Source organism: Lipotes vexillifer, unplaced genomic scaffold, assembly GCF_000442215.2.
Source record: "Lipotes vexillifer unplaced genomic scaffold, Lipotes_vexillifer_v1.1 scaffold567, whole genome shotgun sequence".
Lineage (NCBI taxonomy): Eukaryota > Metazoa > Chordata > Mammalia > Artiodactyla > Lipotidae > Lipotes > Lipotes vexillifer.
Genome location: NW_006776652.1, coordinates 1355306 through 1372013, shown reverse-complemented (window position 1 = coordinate 1372013; position 16708 = coordinate 1355306). Strand labels below are relative to the sequence as shown.

General features: G+C 60.1%; 2 protein-coding genes across 4 annotated transcripts in view; both read right to left on the bottom strand.

Annotated features, from left to right (window-relative positions):
* DMTN (dematin actin binding protein) overlaps window positions 1-5300 on the bottom strand; it is a 23756-nt gene extending 18456 nt beyond the window's left edge. The window contains exon 1 of one of the 2 annotated variants that reach the window (XM_007450555.1): window positions 5125-5300. The gene's annotated coding sequence lies outside the window, so the exon portion shown is untranslated. Of the gene's footprint in view, window positions 1-2985; window positions 3109-5124 lie in introns of those variants that run through there. The other variant, XM_007450557.1, reaches the window with a different exon arrangement.
* Window positions 5301-12538: 7238 nt separating this feature from the next.
* Window positions 12539-16708, bottom strand: part of FGF17 (fibroblast growth factor 17) — a 5301-nt gene continuing 1131 nt past the window's right edge. The window contains exons 3-5 of one of the 2 annotated variants that reach the window (XM_007450553.1): window positions 14281-14458; window positions 13943-14049; window positions 12539-12894 (exon numbers count right to left, since the gene is read on the bottom strand). In XM_007450553.1, the coding sequence (XP_007450615.1) occupies window positions 12601-12894; window positions 13943-14049; window positions 14281-14458 (579 nt within the window). In that variant the 3' untranslated portion in view covers window positions 12539-12600. The remainder of the gene's footprint in view (window positions 12895-13942; window positions 14050-14280; window positions 14459-16708) is intronic. The other variant, XM_007450554.1, reaches the window with a different exon arrangement.

The window sequence follows — 16708 nt, the reverse complement described above, 5'->3', positions numbered from 1 at the left end:
AGAGCTGCGGAGGAAGGCCAGCCCAGGTGGCGGAAGGGCCATCTCAGCTGCCCCGGCGGCGCCCAGTTCTTCCATCTCGGACCCACCCTACTCCAGCTGTGCAGCCGCGCCTTATCTGAGCCCCCAGCCGGGCCCCACCTCACACCGCCCGCCCCGTCTCCATGGCAACTAGAGCCGCTCGGCCCTGAAGATAAGGCCCGCCCACCCATTCCCATGGGCGCCCGCTACAGGTAGGGGCTGAGCCGGCCTTGGCTCCCTCGGCTTGTGGAAATGAAGGCTCAACCGGCAGAACAGCAGCCTGGTATCCTCTAGTCCAGCTTCCCGCCCTGTTCTAAACCAACCATCACTTGCTCTGGGCCAGGGACTTTCACCCATCCTCTCTAGCTTCACCAAAGCTCATGTCTCCCAATTAGGAGATGAAAATGTTGTTGAGAGATTGACCTGCCCCCCCATGCCCCCCACGCCTCGGCCCTTTGAAGCCAACCTGGAATTCCTACCCAGGTCTGTCTCAGGTCAAAGCCAATGAATGCTCTTTTCAATGGGTCCCCAAGGATCTCACTTTAATCTGAACTTGGGGTTTGGGGTCCCGTGTGCTAACCTTATACCGTGGAGCCACCAGAATCCTGCTTCGTTGGACTGGCCTGTGGACAAAAGCAGAGAGGCTGGGGGCCCGCGGGCTCTGTGCCCTGGGGCAGGGACAAGCCAGGCTGGAGGCCGGCCTTGCAGATAGTAAACGAGTTGCGAAATGGCTGAGCTGGCCCAGTGGGCTGGGGGTCAGGTGGGCAAGCATTCTGCCGCTCTCCTTTTTCACCAGTTTCATTCATAGTGTGCCTGCCTGCCTTGTGCCTCCGGGTCCCATCTCGCTCGTTCTGCTTTCCATTCCCTTTTTCTTTCCTTTCTTCATCTTTCTTCCCTTGGCTCTGCTTCCCTTTCACCCTCTCTCCCTCCCAGCCCCACCCCCGCAGTTACTGTGGCAACAACTCAATGCCAGAAATAAAGGCAGGATCCAGCTAGGTCACCAGTTCCCAAAACAGCATACCAGGGTGGAGAGGGGAAGGGTGGGTGGGAGCAGACCAGCCCAACAGGGGAGGCCCCCCGGCATACCCTGAGGGTGGGGTCTGTGTCTGTGTGTGCGTGGGGAGGGGGCACCCACAATCGCCCCCAAAATCGCCCTGCTCCGGGCCGGTGGCTCATCAGAACATCTCTTAACCTCTGCCAAGCCTGCGCCTGCGCCTTTTCTAAGACTGATGAAGCTCCCACCCCCCTCTCATTTTAGCCTTCTCCCGCACCCCCATTTTTAAGCCCTACTCCATCTGCTAGGACTAGAGTTGGGGTTCCTCTAATGCTAACCCTGAACAGCACCCTCTCGCACTCTGGTGAAGCACCAGGCAGGGGCAGGTGGGCCCAGAATTAGGGTCCCAGCCTGGGAATCCACCTGCTCAAGGCCCTGCTCCCCGTTTGCTTCTGATGACAGCAGGAGCGGGCCCGGGCGCCCCCTTCCTTCCTTCCTCACCCCCCCACAAATATGCATCTCGTCACACAGCTTCTCTTAGCACTCTCGCTTGGGTTTCTGTATCCTCTCTCTACACACCCCGGAAGAGGCCCTCTTTCTGTGTCCCCCCTCCCAGCCCCTTAGGTTTGCTTGGCCCTCAGCTTGTTCCTGCTCTGCTCTCTATTTATAGCTGGTCCTGTTGGCGGGTTGTGGTGTCACTTGTACAAGTTGATTGATAGGGCTGGGGGAGATGCAAGGGAGATTGCCTCCCAAATTCAGCTTTCTGAATCCTGGGGGCGCCCCTCTTCTGGTCGTTACACACGCGCGTGAGCTCTGAACGAGGAATTCCTCAGACCTGCACCCCCAGGTGGACAGGCTGGCCCCGGCGTTGGACATGTGGCCACAGCGAGGCTAGCAGCGCGGAGGCCAGCCTCCCCCGTGGGCATAGGCACTTCACCCACACAGGCAGCCCCTGCCGAAACACGGTTGCAGAATGCACGCCCCCGCTCTCCCAGCGAGGCACCCCCCACGCTGACACGCGGTGCCTTTGACACCCACTCACGCCACCCACCGATCCTCCCCTTGGCTCCCGTTCTCCACGCTCGCAGCCACCCACCCCACGTGCTGACACCCCGTCCCTGGCACAGAGCGCCCACTTACCCATCCCGTGGGCACTTCCTGGGCCCCACCCCTTCCCAAAGCAAGACTGCCTGCCTTCTCCTACACCTGTCCCTGCTCCCCTGCCTCTCGCAACTCAGCAACCCGGTGCCCTGGGAAAGAACCACCAGGTGTGCCTGCCCGGGAAAGGGCGCCTGGCCTGCCAGGCCAAGGGAGGGGCAGAGCTAGCAAGGGGGTGCCTCGATCCTTGGAGGCCTGCGTGTCTGCTTGGCCCCCAGCACCTGCAAGCACTTCAACAGCCGGCACCAGGAGAGCAACGTGGTCAGGCCTGTGGCCATGCCCTGCCACCCAGCCTCATTCTGCATTTGGTCCTCACCCCAGCCGGCTACGGGCTAGAAGGAGGCTCCTCAGGCCCCTCCCCGCAAGGAGCAGTCCTCACACCAATGGCATTCAGGCCTCTGAGTGAACTGCTCCCCACCCACAACGGGAGCATCTGTGGCATGGTGGCGGGGAGACGGGCAACGCCCCCTTCCCTTCCACCACTCAGCAAAGATGGCACAGCTCTCCAGCCTACTCAAGGCGGAGCCTCCACCCCCATCACTTGGACTTCTGACCAGCACAGCTAGGGGAAGGGGTCCCTGGGTGGCAGCATGTGACACCCCAGCCCCTCTTCCCCGAATCAGAAGGAGGTTGGGTCAGATCAAAGCCAGCTAGTCCCAGGGTCCGGCCCATTCTCCCACTGAACAAGGGGCCATAGCTGACACCCCCACCCCCACCCCGGGATCCCTGCCACCACCCAGAGCCTCACTTCTAGGAAGGTGTTGTGGCCAAAGTGCCCACAGAGGGGAAGAGAGGTGGGAGACCCTGCCACCTACCTCTTCCCGGACAGGGTGGCCCAGATGCTCTGAGGCCCCAGGGTGGGGGCAGGGACAGGCGCAGATCCCGGGGCTGCGGCTTTTCCCGAAAGCCCAGGTAACAGGCGGCTCTTCCAGGAGCCCGGCGTGCTTTCCCAGAGCACAAATAACAAGAATAAAGCTGGCTTGCGGTGGGTGAGTGGGTGGGCAGCCGGCGAAGGAGGGGACTTACCCTTCTGGGCCCCCACCCCCTCGCCGCCACCCCGCTTCTCCGCCAGCCTGGCGCGCAATCCCAGGGCCGGGTGTGTGCGCCGGTGGGCAGGCCAGGCGGGGCGGGCGGGCGGCCAGGTGGGCGGGCCGCTGGCTCCCACCCACCCCTGCACCCTCCCCACCTCCAGCTGATAGCGTGTGGCCACTGGCCTGCGGGTGTGTGTTTGTGTGCCTGCTCTTCCACCTCGCTTGCTGCAGCTCAATCCGTTTCAAACAAGAGGACCATTAACTGGGCATCATGACGAAGCAGAATCGGAAGCAGACTCTCGGCCAGCCGCTGGCCTTTTTCCCTTTCCCACACCCACCTCCAACCCTGCAACACGCTCACACACACAGCCCCTCCAGCCTCCTAAACAGCCAGAGTTTGAGTCAGGGGGAAGGGGCTCTACTGATAACAGAGGGGTGACAACACCCGGTTTCCCCAAGCACCTCTATCTCCCACTCATCACCAACCAGCACCACAGAGGCCTCTGGGGTCCCTGCCTCCCTGGGGTGCCAAAGCGCATAGATGGTGAGGGGCAGGGGTGTGGGCTAGATGCCAGAATTGGTTACCCAAGGATTAACCCTCTCCTGGGGAGGACAGAATGGGAGGTTTCGAGAAACCAGGTGCTCAGCACAAGAGACCGGGTTGGCCCTTGGGTAACCCAAATCCCCTGGGGACAGAGTGGGGAGGACCCCAATCTCTCTCCAGGGCGGGGTCTTCGAAAGAGAAGTTCTCACCAGGTGATGTCCAGGTCCCAGCACTGAACTACAGGAATGTCTCTGGGAAAACCTCCACGACTCCAGGCCCCTGTCATTGGCCTTTTGGTTCCCTCTGGGCTTAGAGCAGAGCCTGGTTCATTTGTGACCCCTGGGAGCAGGGGAGGGAGCCCGGCCAGCTGACCCTGGCCCCAGCACAGCCTCCTCTCCACCTCTGTGCAGACTTGCCTACCTAGGCAGCCCTTACTGTTGCCCTGGTAACCGCTGCCCACAGCTGGTCAGCTGATGGTATCAGCTGTCCTTGGGGAAATCTAGAATCTGGGGAGGGGGCTCTGGGGTATCTGAATGGAAAAACCACGGTGGGGAGGGTCTTGAGAGGACAGGTGAGAGTGTACCCTGGGACCTCTTTCTCAAAGAGACGAGGACGGGTAGGGACAGGAAGAGGGGGATGTGTCTGGGTTAGTGGGAGACCGAGAAGAATGAATCCTGAAGGATGGGCTCCAGAAAGAAAGGAGAAATGAAAAAGGCAGGTAGCCGAGTGGCTGAGGAAGTGTGGAAAGAACCTGGGCTTAGCTGCTGGATGTACGGCAGAGGCGGGAGAGGGGCCCGTGGAAGGGTACGAGAAAGCCTGGGAGTGGGAGAGAAACACAGGATCCATCGAACCCTGAAATAAAGGCCAGGAGATGATGCAGGAGGAGGTGCACTTTTGATGTGGCAGGAGCGGGCCACAGCCTTAGCAGAGGGGAACCAGGCCTTTCTGGACAACCAGCCCAGCCTCTCAGCTTTCTGCCCCTTCAACCCCACCCTTATCGCCCTGTCCCCACCCTAGGGCTGCACAGCCTCCCGCCCCCTCTCCAGGAGATCAAGTGCCAGGTAGCCCTTTAGGATTCCTGATTTTTCCCCACTATCTTGGTTCCTTCCCTGTTTTCATGCGCCACCCACCCCCCAAGACCCCATTCCAGGATATTTGCCTTCCGGTGCAAGGGTCCCCAGAGGCAGGGCTGGAATGAGCGGTTGCCAGGAAGGACAGCTGTGGACAGGGGCCTGGAATGAGGTGGCTCAGGAGGAATGGGTGGGAGTCGCTGGGCTGGGAGGAGGGGGGCATTCCTCAGGGAAACAAGCACTCTGGATAGAGTGGGGAAGCCTAGGGGAGAGGGTAGGGGGAGGGGGAAGGGAGGGGGTCTGCGGTACCTTCAAGGGCCTGGGGCGTGGGGCTCGGCAGCTTCCTCGGTGACATACACCTCCATCCCTCAGCGCATCTCCTCTCCGCCTCCCGTTGCCAAGACAACCTGCCGGCTCAGCAGAGGAGGCAGCAGAGGCGGGGAGGGGGGAGGAGGCGGCTGTAGCTCCTACTGCCTCTTCTTCAGCAATGGAGGGAGGGGGCCTCGGTGCTGGGCTGGGGGTGGGGGAGCTTCAGGAGCCGGAGCTCCCACTGAGTCCCCCCCCCTCCCGTTCCGTCTGCTTCCATAACGCTCTGGGACTGGCTCCTGGGGTGGCCTAATGAGAACCTTAATTCAGGGCCAGATAGCAGGCCGGTCTTGGGAGGCACTGGGCCACGTCCCCCATTCCAGAAAGCTCAGCGTGGAGCTGGGTAGAGCGATAGGAACAAGGGAGGGATGGTTTATGTTGAAGGGTCGGAGGGTGGTTTCTGGCAGGAAGGAGAGGCCCCGGGTGTGGCTAGGGTGGGCATGTGGGCCATGGGCTGAGAAGGTCAGAGCCTGGGACAGCACTCTTCCAGTCCCGCAAGGCCCATTCCCACTGCCTCTCACTCCATAGGTATGTCCCTCCAGGGGAGGGAGAGCACCTTGGGCATAATAGTCCCCCTCAAGCCAGCCCCGGAACCAAGGGGACTGCAGAGTTAGGGCTCCCTCTGTCGACCTGAGGCTTGGTAACTGTCAAGGTCATTCCTTGCTGAGGGATCCTGATGTGGGGGGGGGGGTGGGGGTGGGGGAGGGGGTTGGGAGGGATGTGGGAGGGCACAGCCAGGCCAGAGGACCCTTCCCTCGCCTGCCAGGCTCTGCCTCCCCCTCATCTTTGGCCTCGCCCTGTGAGGAGACTTATTCTGCCTCTAGCCCCCTCCTCCTGGGAAGACCCCAGACTCCTCAAGGCCAGCTGAACGGTCGGTCTTCCCGCACTGCTTGCCTGCCACCCCAATAGGCTGGGAGGACAGGGGAGGCAAAAGCTTCCCCCCAGAAGCAGGCAACACTGAATACCAGGTGCCTGTGAGCCCAGGCCCCGGGGCACGGCTTGGCCGCACCCAACCCAGCAGGCTGCTAACAGGACAAGCGTACCTTTAGGCTCAGGAGCGCCTTCAGGCTCGAGGATGGGCACGTGCGTCCACAGCAGGGGGCTGGGGTTCCTGCCCCTCTCAGGCAGGTGGTCCCAGGCCCAGGATACCTAGTTCTTGGCTCTTTTCCCCAGCAAGGTCACTGCTGCCAGATGTCCTGACCAGACGCTGGCCCTGCCGCCTGTCCCCTCCCCAGGGGCTGTGCGTAGGTTTCTCTGTCCTCTCTCCGTCTCACTCCATTGCCCCTGCCCCGCCCCCTGCACCGACCTGCCCGGGGAGGTCTAAACATTAACTCCTGGAGAGGCTGACTGGGCACCTGTGCACCTAAGAAGGGACAGTGACAGAGAACTGGGCCAGCAGAACAAAAGAAAGGACGAGGGCCTCCAAGTGACCCTTTCCCATCAGTCTGGATGACACGTCCCCCACCTCCGATCACTGGACTGTCTGACTCCTGGACCCCAGAGCCTCAGCCCCAGCAGCTGCACCAGACCAGCCTCTCCCCCGAACCCCAACCCCACAATCGTGTCTAGTCACTCCCCTTCTTGAAGGCCCTCACTGTCTTCTCCTGTCACAGCAGAGACCCAGCTCTCCATAACGTGGCCCAATCCTTTCCTGCCACTTCTGGCTGCAAACTTTCAGTGCTAGCCAAGCCGATCGACTGCTCACCCTCCCACTCCCACGACAGACCTTACATTTTCCTGCCTTGAAGCCCTTCTTCCCATGCTGTTTTCACTCTCAATATTGCCCCCTGGTGGGTCTTCTTTGCTGACGGAAATCCTGCTCCTCTCTTCAAGGTGAAGCAAACCCCAGCCCTTCCCAGTGCCCCTGCCCCACGTACATCCCAGAACCCACCGTGCCTGGCTGAGGAGTGGAGAACATCCCACTCGAGGTGTTAAAGACAGGTGAGAGGGCTTCCCTGGTGGCGCAGTGGTTAAGAATCCGCCTGCCAATGTAGGGAACGCGGGTTCGAGCCCTGGTCCCGGAAGATCCCACGTGCCACGGAGCAGCTAAGCCCATGCACCATGACTGCTGAGCCTGCGCTCTAGAGCCTGCGTGCCACAACTACTGAGCCCGCGTGCCGCAACGACTGAAGCCCGAGGGCTTAGAGGACATGCTCCGCAACAAGAGAAGCCACCGCAATGAGAAGCCTGCGTGCGCACCGCAACGAAGAGTAGCGCCTGCTCGCCGCAACTAGAGAAAGCCTGCACGCAGCAACAAAGATCCAATGCAGCCAAAAAAAAAACAGAGACAGGTGAGAATCTGGACTGTGATCTTGGATGAGTTAACATCTCTTCATCTGAGCCTGCCCACACACAACATGGGAACAATCTCACCCCGCAAAATGAGGGGCTTCATGTGAACACACCTTGCACACTGCCTGGCACATCTCTGGAGCTCAGTACACAGCAGTGTCCTTATTTTCTCCCCTTTCACTCTTTGGGGATGTACCAAATGCTGCTTTGCTATCTTAGGGGTAAGAGACAGATTTCCAAAAGTCCTCAAAAGAACTGCCTTTTTATGGGTTGGTCCCCCCCAATTAGATTTCAAGTGTCTTGAGAGCTTGACAGGGGATGACACACTATCTTGTCCATCTTTTTTTATTAACTGAAGGGCTAGCACGTGGTCATACATTGTAGGGAATACACAAATATTTGGATTAACTGCTTAGGACCCCTCCTGCCCAAGTCCTCCTAAGGATGGAGCTTGGAGGCAGGATTCTGGCTTCTCATCCTACCTCTACCTTCAGGGACCGCAGGGTGCTGGGCCAATGGCCAACAACTTCTTTCTGGGTCTTCAGTTGGTTTATTTCCTCAAGAAATACTTATTCTGTATAACGTACTGTGCCGGGTACTGTGGGGGATGCAAAGACTGACTAGCTCTACATCTGAGGCCTTTGCTGTCCAGCGGGACAATGACATGAGCATAGATAAGTACAGTTCTGGATGAGCTGTGATATATGCCTTAAGGCCAGGGCAAGTCAATGGCCGTAGGGGCTGGGGGCAGCAGAGATGACCACTGCCCCTGGGAGAGTGAGGGACGTCTGTAGAGCCGAGGACATGGCTGTGGTCTGGACATGCCAGCATTCTGGAGAAGGGCATGCAAGGCAGTAGGAAACTCATGAGCAAAGATGGGCCCTACTAGGGAATGGACTTGAGGATATGGGGAGGGGGAAGGGTGAGCTGTGACAAAGCAAGAGAGAGAGGCATGGACATATATACACTACCGAACCTAAGGTAGATTGCTAGTGGGAAGCAGCCGCATAGCACAGGGAGATCAGCTCGGTGCTTTGTGACCGCCTGGAGGGGTGGGATAGGGAGGGTGGGAGGGAGGGAGCCGCAAGAGGGAAGAGATATGGGAACATATGTATATGTATAAGTGATTCACTTTGTTATAAAGCAGAAACTAACACACCATTGTAAAGCAATTATACTCCAATAAAGATGTAAAAAAAAAAAAAAAGATGGGCCCAGAAGGAATTCCCTGGTGGCCCAGTGGTTAGGACTCCGCGCTTCCACTGCAGGGGGCAGGGGTTTGATCCCTGGCTGGGGGACTAAGATCCCACAAGCTGCGTGGTGTGGCCAGAAAAAAAAAAAAAAAAATGGGCCCAGGGGGTCTTTTGGACTGCAAGCGTTGCAGTTTTTTTTTTTTCTTTCTTTCTTTTTTTGCAGTACGTGGCCTCTCGCTGTTGTGGCCTCTCCCGTTGCGGAGCACAGGCTCCGGACGCACAGGCCCAGCGGCCATGGCTCACGGGTTCAGGCATGTGGGATCCTCCCGGACCGGGGCACGAACCCATGTCCCCTGCATCGGACCCCTGCGTCGGACCCCTGCGTCTGCAGGCGGACTCCCAACCACTGCGCCACCAGGGAAGCCCCAATGGTTGCAGTTTTGCCAGCGTTCTTGAGGGGAGCTGGAGGGACAGGGCTAGCGGGGGGCCTTAGCAGGACTGGGCAGGGGTTTGAAAGCCATGCTGAGTCTGTTAGTGATGGTGTGACTCGGGCAGAGCTGTGGTAAGGTAAGGTGAGCTGAACAAACTATGTGATGTGCTGAGGGGTGTGTGTGTGTGTGTGTCAGGAGGGAGAAAGACCGCTGAGAGAGCTACCGCATTCATTGAGACAGATCCCAGTGAGGTCCGGCCATGGTGCAGGGTTCCAGAGTTTGGAGGAGAAAGCAGTCGTGTGAAAGGGGGCGACAGCTGACATGCTGGTTTGCTCAGGGAGAGGAGAGAGTGTCAGAGATCTCGGGGCACGTTTCTGTGAAGAGAGGCCAGGAAAGAGAAGAGTCCGCGAGCCAGAGAGAAGGAAGAAAGGACCGCCTAGGGCAGGTGAGGGCGGAAAGAGCTTCAAGGACAGGTGGTCCTCGTAGCTGTCCAGGGCTGTGAGGCTGAGGCTGGGTGACTGGGAAGTCACAGCCAGCGGAGTCTGAGGGACGGGGTTGAATAGAGAGACGTGGCGAGGGCTAAAATGTGAATGGATTCCCGCCCCCTGCCACCGCCCCGACTTCCTGCTTCGGCTCCCCTCTGCCTCATCTGGCCCTTTGGAGGACAGGACAGAGAAGCCAGGATCTATATGTAGGCTATTCTTAGCCTAATCCTAAACAGGCATAGGATTTGAGGCACGCTGCTGCCGCCGCCGCCGCCCTCCCCCTGTCACACCCTCCCTGAAACGGATGTGTTCAACTCACCCTAAATCTTCCTGCACTGTGTCCATCCCTATCCGCCCACCTGCTTGGAGCTTTAGGGCGCCCAGAAGCAACCAGGGTTGCTGTAGCCATCAGAGGTCCACGGGAGGCCTCCTTCCTGCCACACACACAGATACTTTAAATCCCGCCCCCCATCCCATTATTAGAGACCCATTCCTTTGCCATCTTCTTTTTAGCATCTTCGAAATCACCACCAGGTAGGAGGGAATGAGCTGAAGAGACTTCCCCAGAGCATGAAGAGGCACCCTGGCTACGGAGCCTGGAAGCACCAACAGCTGGGGGACCCAAGGCCACAAGCGGGCGTCAGAGCTGCCGGGCTCGGGCGGGGGTTGGGGCAAGGGCCCCGTCTGAGATGGCACAGGCCTCCAGAGCGGCCTTCCTCTCTCACCCTTCCCCGTTCTCTGTCCCTCCCTGCCAGGTCTCACCTCAGAAAGCAAGAAAGGAAACAGTGAGGGCTTTCTGGAGCCGTCCCCCAGAGGCCTGTCTGTGCTGGGGAGGTCAAAGAGAGGGAGGGAGGGGCCGGAGAAAGGCAGAGAAGAAAGGGGAGGCGAGACAAAGGGCCCCATCCACCTTTGAAGCTGTCTCTAACCCGAGCCGGTGGGGGGGGGGGGGGGGCGGCTGCCGGCAGGGGAGGCGGGGGGGGGGGGGGGTGGGCCTGAGCTTTAAAGAATGTCTCAAATTCCTGCGGAAATCAGAGGGCTTGTAAGGGCTCCCCCTCCCCGGCACACCTCCTTCCCAGCCCCCCAAGTCCAGTCCTCCACACCTGGGGGCCCCGACCCTTTGTCCCCAGGTAATTGCTGGGCGTTGCCCCTGCGTGGAAAATCCCATTGAACTCGCCAGTTATCAGCTGTGGCTCCAGACCACCCTCCCTACACTCGCCGCACCTCCCCCGAAAACGACCCCCAACACGTTTCCCGCAGTCTGCAGCAGGATTAAGACTCTTTGTGATTGGGGGGGAGAGGAAAAAGCAACCTGGTGAAAAGTAATTATGACAAGCCGGAGGGAGAATGGCCTGGGGCCTGGGGACCTCCCTCTTGGCTGCCCGCTGTCTAAATTGCCTCGAGTTGGGGGTGTCAGCCTTGGCTCCGGTCCTCACCCAGGGAGAGGTGAGGGACCCCCCCGCGCATCCCAACTTGGACTACGCGCCACTCGCCTCCCCTTTTGACTAAACCCCCCCCCCCAGCTTCCCATTCTTTCTTCATTTTTAGGCACCGTTGGGAGAAATGGGGAGAAGGGATGTCGTTCATCCTCCTTCTCTCTCCAAAATCCCCCTCTCCAACATTTTCTCAGAAAGAGGAGGGAGGGGAAACTGAGGCTGGGGGTCCGTCCGCAGAAAAGCGGGCTCAGTGAGGTGCTCCCCGTGAAGAGCAGAGGAGGGGCGCTGCTAGGAAGGGCCTCCCCAGTGGACAAAATTAAAAGCCGTGGCAAAGGAGGAAAGAGGCGGGTTTTATGGCCTCTTAGTTCTACTCCCCAAATGCACACCTGGAGCCGTCCGGAAAGCCCCCCAGAGGAGCTCTGGGCGGGGATGGGGAGGGGGAGGGGGAGGAAGAGGATTGCCCCTCCCCCCCGCCCGCGCCCACACCCCGTAATCGCCTTGCCCCCCCAGGTGTGCCCCCCCCCCCCGCGGGGACCTGGGCGCACTGTACGCGGTCTCGCCCTCCCTTCGCTTCCGCCCGTCCGCGCCTCCTCCCCCACCCGACCTCCTCACCGGAAAAAAGTAATCTGGCTCCCGGCGAGGAGGCTGCAGCGCCCGCGGCTGCCCGGCCAGCGGCCCCGGCCCCGGAGGCTCGGACCGGCCCCAGGATTGGGGTTTCTGCGCCCCAGCAGGTAGCACGGGACGCGCGGTGCCAGCCAGGAAATCTGAGCCCGCGGAGGAGGGGCGCGCCCCGGGCCGCCAGCCTTCCGCGGGGCGGAGGTGCGGGGCCTGCCGGGCCATCCCTTAACGCTGCTCCTGCCCCCTTGTCCCCTGCCCCTGCGGGGACGTGCGGGGCCCGGCCTGGCCTCCACCTGCCGCGCCACCCCCGGGCCTGCGCGCCGGCCTCCTGTTCTCTCGGAGGAGCAAGTTTGTTCCCAGTTCAGCTTTGCAGTTGTTCCCCTCCCCCACTCCCCCTTCAGATAACCCGTTTGCAGGAAAATGGTTTTATTCCGGGGCTGGGAGTTGGGGGAGAGGGTGCAGGCCTGGGTAGTGGAATGTGAAGAATGGCCAGCCCTCTTTTTTTTTTTTCTCCCTCTTTTTTTTCCTGAAACCAAAACAAAAGTCCCTTCCTACAGTCTGGCCAGGAGGAATTTGGAGGCTGGGGGGGGGCCGACTGAGGGAGACAGGGGCAGCAGAGTTCGAGGAGAGCCACCTCCAGACCGTGTCTGCAGAGCCTTGAATCCGCTGACTTTGCCCACTTGGTTCAGGGGAGCCTGACCTCGCGTTATTCTATCTTCCCCTTCTGGGGGGTCTGCCCCGCCCCCAGGGGGCCACGCCAGGGTGGGGCCCTGAGGAGCCAGCCCTGGTTAGTGGCAGCCCTCCGCCTTTCCGGGAGGGGGGGCTCTGATGCTCGGTGGTCCTCAGCATCCTCCTTGGGGGCTCTGGCTCCCCTGCCTCCACCCCAGCCCTGTCTTTGGATTAGGAAGGGAAGGGGATGGGAAGGCCCATGAGTGAGGGGCGGCTGCCCCCCCGGGGGTGTCCCTGACTATGTCAGGGGCTGTGGCCTCCGAGTGCGCTTGGTCCGGCGGGTGGGGGCTGAGCCCACAAACTCGAATTGCTTCTGCCTCTCGGCATGGTTGGGGAAGGGCAGCTGGCCCTGGTAGAGGCGCTTGATGAAGTGAGCCTCTCGCTGGTTCTGGCGGCTACGGGAGGCCTGGCGGGGCCGGCCCTGCCGCGTGAAGGCCATGAACCAGCCCTCGTGCCGTGCGTTCTGGAAGGCTGTGTAGTTGTTCTCCAGCACGATCTCTGTGAACACGCAGTCTTTGCTCTTCCCGCTGGGCTGCAGGGGAAGGAAGGGGAGTTTGTCTGCCTACCCTGGCTGGCTAGTCTGCCTTATGGACCTATGTTGTAGGACCGAGGAGGGAGCGACAGGGGCTGTGAGTCCAAGAATTCCTGCCCGATGAGACGGGCACCCTTGTTGGAGAGGCAAAGGAGGGGGCAAGGAACAAGCTTTGTTGGAGTCAGATCTGGACTTAAATAAAGCCTTGTCATTTGGAGGTTGTACACCTTGAGCAAGGTATTTAGCCAGGCTGAGCCTCAGTTTACCCAGCTGTTTCATAAAGATCAAGGTATCTGTGCAGTTCGGTGCATACCCAGTGGGCACTCGTATATACGAGAACGTTCCTTGGTCTGCATGAGTGGTGTTGCTGGGTGGAGGGGAGGGACGCGACAGTCTGACGGAAAGAAGGGGAAAACGTCTGTAGAACACCAACTGTGTAAAGAGCCAGGCAGCCACCCATCTGGCTCTATAGATAATCTTGACACCGTGCCCATTTTACAGATGAGAAGCCTGAGACTTGACAAAAATAAGCAAATATTTGAAAACAGCCAGAATCAGAAGCCAGAATTGGCTGATGCCAAAGGAAATGGAATTCTCCCTGCACAGCAACTCTGGACCCACCATTGTATAGAGTGTAACTAGTGGTTACACTAGTAGGCAGTTAGCACGAATCTTGTTACTTGGAGCCCGGGGAACCCACTGACCTGAGGGGGCGTGGCTTCTGGCCTCTCAACCCTGATCAGCTCTTAGCCCTCAACACAGAGGCTGTGACATGATGTAGGTGCTAAAATTCTTCCTCACTGATGCTGGGAAAGTACCTCATACATCAGAGCCAAGGATTCTTATGGATCAGCCAGTGTCCTCAGAGGGCTTCTAGACCCACAGGGACTGCAGAGACCAGAGAGAAGCCGAGTGGTGGGGTGAGAGCAGGCGAAGTCAGAGCCCTGGGTGCGGCCCAGCAGAGGGCGGTGGGATGCTGTTGGGGCCCTGCATGCCTCAACCCCGGAAAGACGGATTCGTTCATTACTCCCTGCCCTCCAGGCCTCACCTTCCCGATGAGCTTGCCCCTCTTGTTCATACAGATGTATTTCTCGCTCTCAGCTCCCTTGATGCGCACTCGGCTTCCGAAGGTGTCTGTCTCCACTATGAGCTTGGCTGGGGGGGGCGGGGGAGAAAGACCTCTGTCCCTCGGGGCTGCTGGCCCAGGGTGTGCAGGGAACCCCTACCAGACTGCCCTCTGAATTCGGGTGGGGGGCCCTCGGGACCTCTCCTCCTAGAGGCTTCTCCCTGCTCTCCCCCTGCAGCCTCCACCCTGACCCATCTGGGGATGGACCAGGCAAGGCTGGGTAGGGGTGTGGGTGGCCTCCGGTGAGGGCTGGGCCTCACCAAACTTGTTGCCGTCCTCAGCGGTGGCGGAGATGCGACGCCCAGTGACCTGCACGTGCTTGCCGCTGGTCCGGCTGTAGAGCTGGTACTCGCGGATCTGCCGCCGGCTCAGCTGGTCGGTCATGGCACCCTGGTCCCTCACGTACTGGTTAAAATTAGGAGACGGGTGATTCTCCCCCTTTGCGGTTACCAAGGGAAAAATAGTGTCAATTTGCTTTGGGTGACACCACCGCAGGCCCATCCAGGGGAGGGGTGCGGAGGCGAGTGTGGTGGGGCAGGTCATTTGCCCTGAGATGTAGAGGTGCAAGGGGCATCTGGCCATGACCTTCCCAGGCCAGTGTGTGAGCCAGTCATTGGGACTTGACTCTTCGTCTGCCCTGGAGCACAGGACTGGTAGCTGCCCAGCTCAGGGGACACTTGGTGATACAGCTCAGGCCTGGAATCATGACTCTGGGAGCTGGAAGGAACATTCAAGCTGCTGGTATCTAATCCCCATGGTCTAGGGAGGAAGCGCACAGGGCCGCACAGCTGATTAGTGACAGACGCCTGTCCTGCCTCTAGGACAGGAGCTTGTCTCCTCTCCAAAACTCCAGGGCCTTGGCTTGTGTTAGCCAGGGTGACCAGATGTCTCACCAGTCTTCCGCACTGGCCTCGAAGGAGCCCACGCCCAGCACGTGCACACACACACGTGTGTGCACACTCATGCACACACATACATGCACACACAGCAGCTGGTCTGTTAAGAGTCGCTGGAGACCTTTTTGGGGGCTCTAAGACCCTTCTCTGTAGGCTCCTGCGGGGCCCCTGGAAGCATTTCTTTATAGCACTAACCAAGGACTCCTGAGCTCACGCCCATCTCACCTGCCGCTCCCCCTGGGTGCTCAGGGCCCTCAGAGAAGCCAGTGCCCCTTCCAGCGTTCCTCCCCCTCTAGGGGTGAGGCGCCTCCTTAGCGGAGGGCGGTGGAGGTGGTGGTGAGAGGTGCCCTCAGTGGTGGCCCAGTGGCTGCCCTGTGAGGCCACCTGCATGTGCCACAGTGTAACAGAGGCTCGTGGCCAGCCGCGGGTGATACTACCGCCCACTGCTTCCCGGGGAGTGGAGAGGGGACATTTCCACCCGCACACACGATTCAAAGCCAGGACGAGTACCTCCTGCGGGCCTGGTGTCTCCTTACCCATCTGCAGTGCTGAGTAGGAGAGAAACAGACCACTTCCTGCCCTCTCTCTCCAGCAAGGTGCAAACCGGGATGAAGTTTCCCAGCTGCTGTTGACAGCCTCAGCTCTAGCACTGAAAAGTTTCTCTCTCCACCTGGATCCTGCTGGCCCGTGCTGGGACAGCCTTTCCCTGCCCCATATCCCTAAGTCCGCCTTTATCCCAGGCCCAGTCGCAACCATCTGGACAGAGCTAGACCCAGACCAGCATCCGCGAGGGGCCTCTCTCTCCTGCAGGGAGGGGTGGCAAGTATCATCTTTGAGGAGCGGGGAGGTGAGGGAGCAGCTCCAGGCTGTCATTCAGCGGAACCTGCTCAGGGTTAACCCTTCCCGGGTGTCACTGCCCGGCTCATCCACAGCCAGGATTCCCAGCCTATGAGGGCAGGGTCTGCCCACCCCACATCCCTCCCTGGGAAAACCTGAGGCCAGCATTTTGGGTGGGGGACCTGCCTCCCTGCCAGGGGGTGGGGTCCGGCCTGTCCCCAGCCCCCTGAGCCTCCTGGCCCAGGTTCAGGCCCTCCGCCCCTCTTGGCGGGCAGCCTCCTTCTGGCTGTCTGTTCCAGGTCGGGAGCAGAGAGGGCCCCCCCGAAGCCCCCTCCTCTACTCGTCCCCCTTCAAGCCCTGCACAAAAGCAGTCCCACGCCCCCCCCCAGCCCACAGCCCACAAGTCGCTCTCCCCGCGGGACCTTGCCTGTCCCTTTCATGTTCCCGCCGCAGGGGGACCTCCCCTTCCACTGCCGCAGACAGCTGCTTGTCAGACGGCCCCTCAAGCATGGCTGCGGTCCGGCCTGCTGGCCCCCCCTCCGAGGGGGGCGAGGGGGCACTTCAAGGGGGAAAGGACAGCTTTGCCACCTTCCCCGGGTCCTGAATGGGGCCTCAGCCAGGCCATAAACGCCGGCCAGCCGCACCATTGTGCTAATTCCCCCTCCAGGGCAGGTTGGGCCCACCCCCAGACCCCTCCCGGCCAGGCTGGGGGCTTTCTTCTTGCTCTCCCTGGATGTGTGAAGCAAAAGGCCTGGAACAGGGGCTAGAGCAAAAGGGGGAAGGAAAGGGGGGGTTGTCTCTCTCTCTCTCCCTCCCACCCCCCCACTGCTTCAAAGGCAGCCCCTTTCCCTCTCCCAGAGAAAAGGCATTTACCTTCAAAAAAAGTCCCCACTGGATATGAAGAGAAGCGGGCCTCTGGCCTGGGAAAGCCAAGGGATCTCTCCCCAGAGCGGTT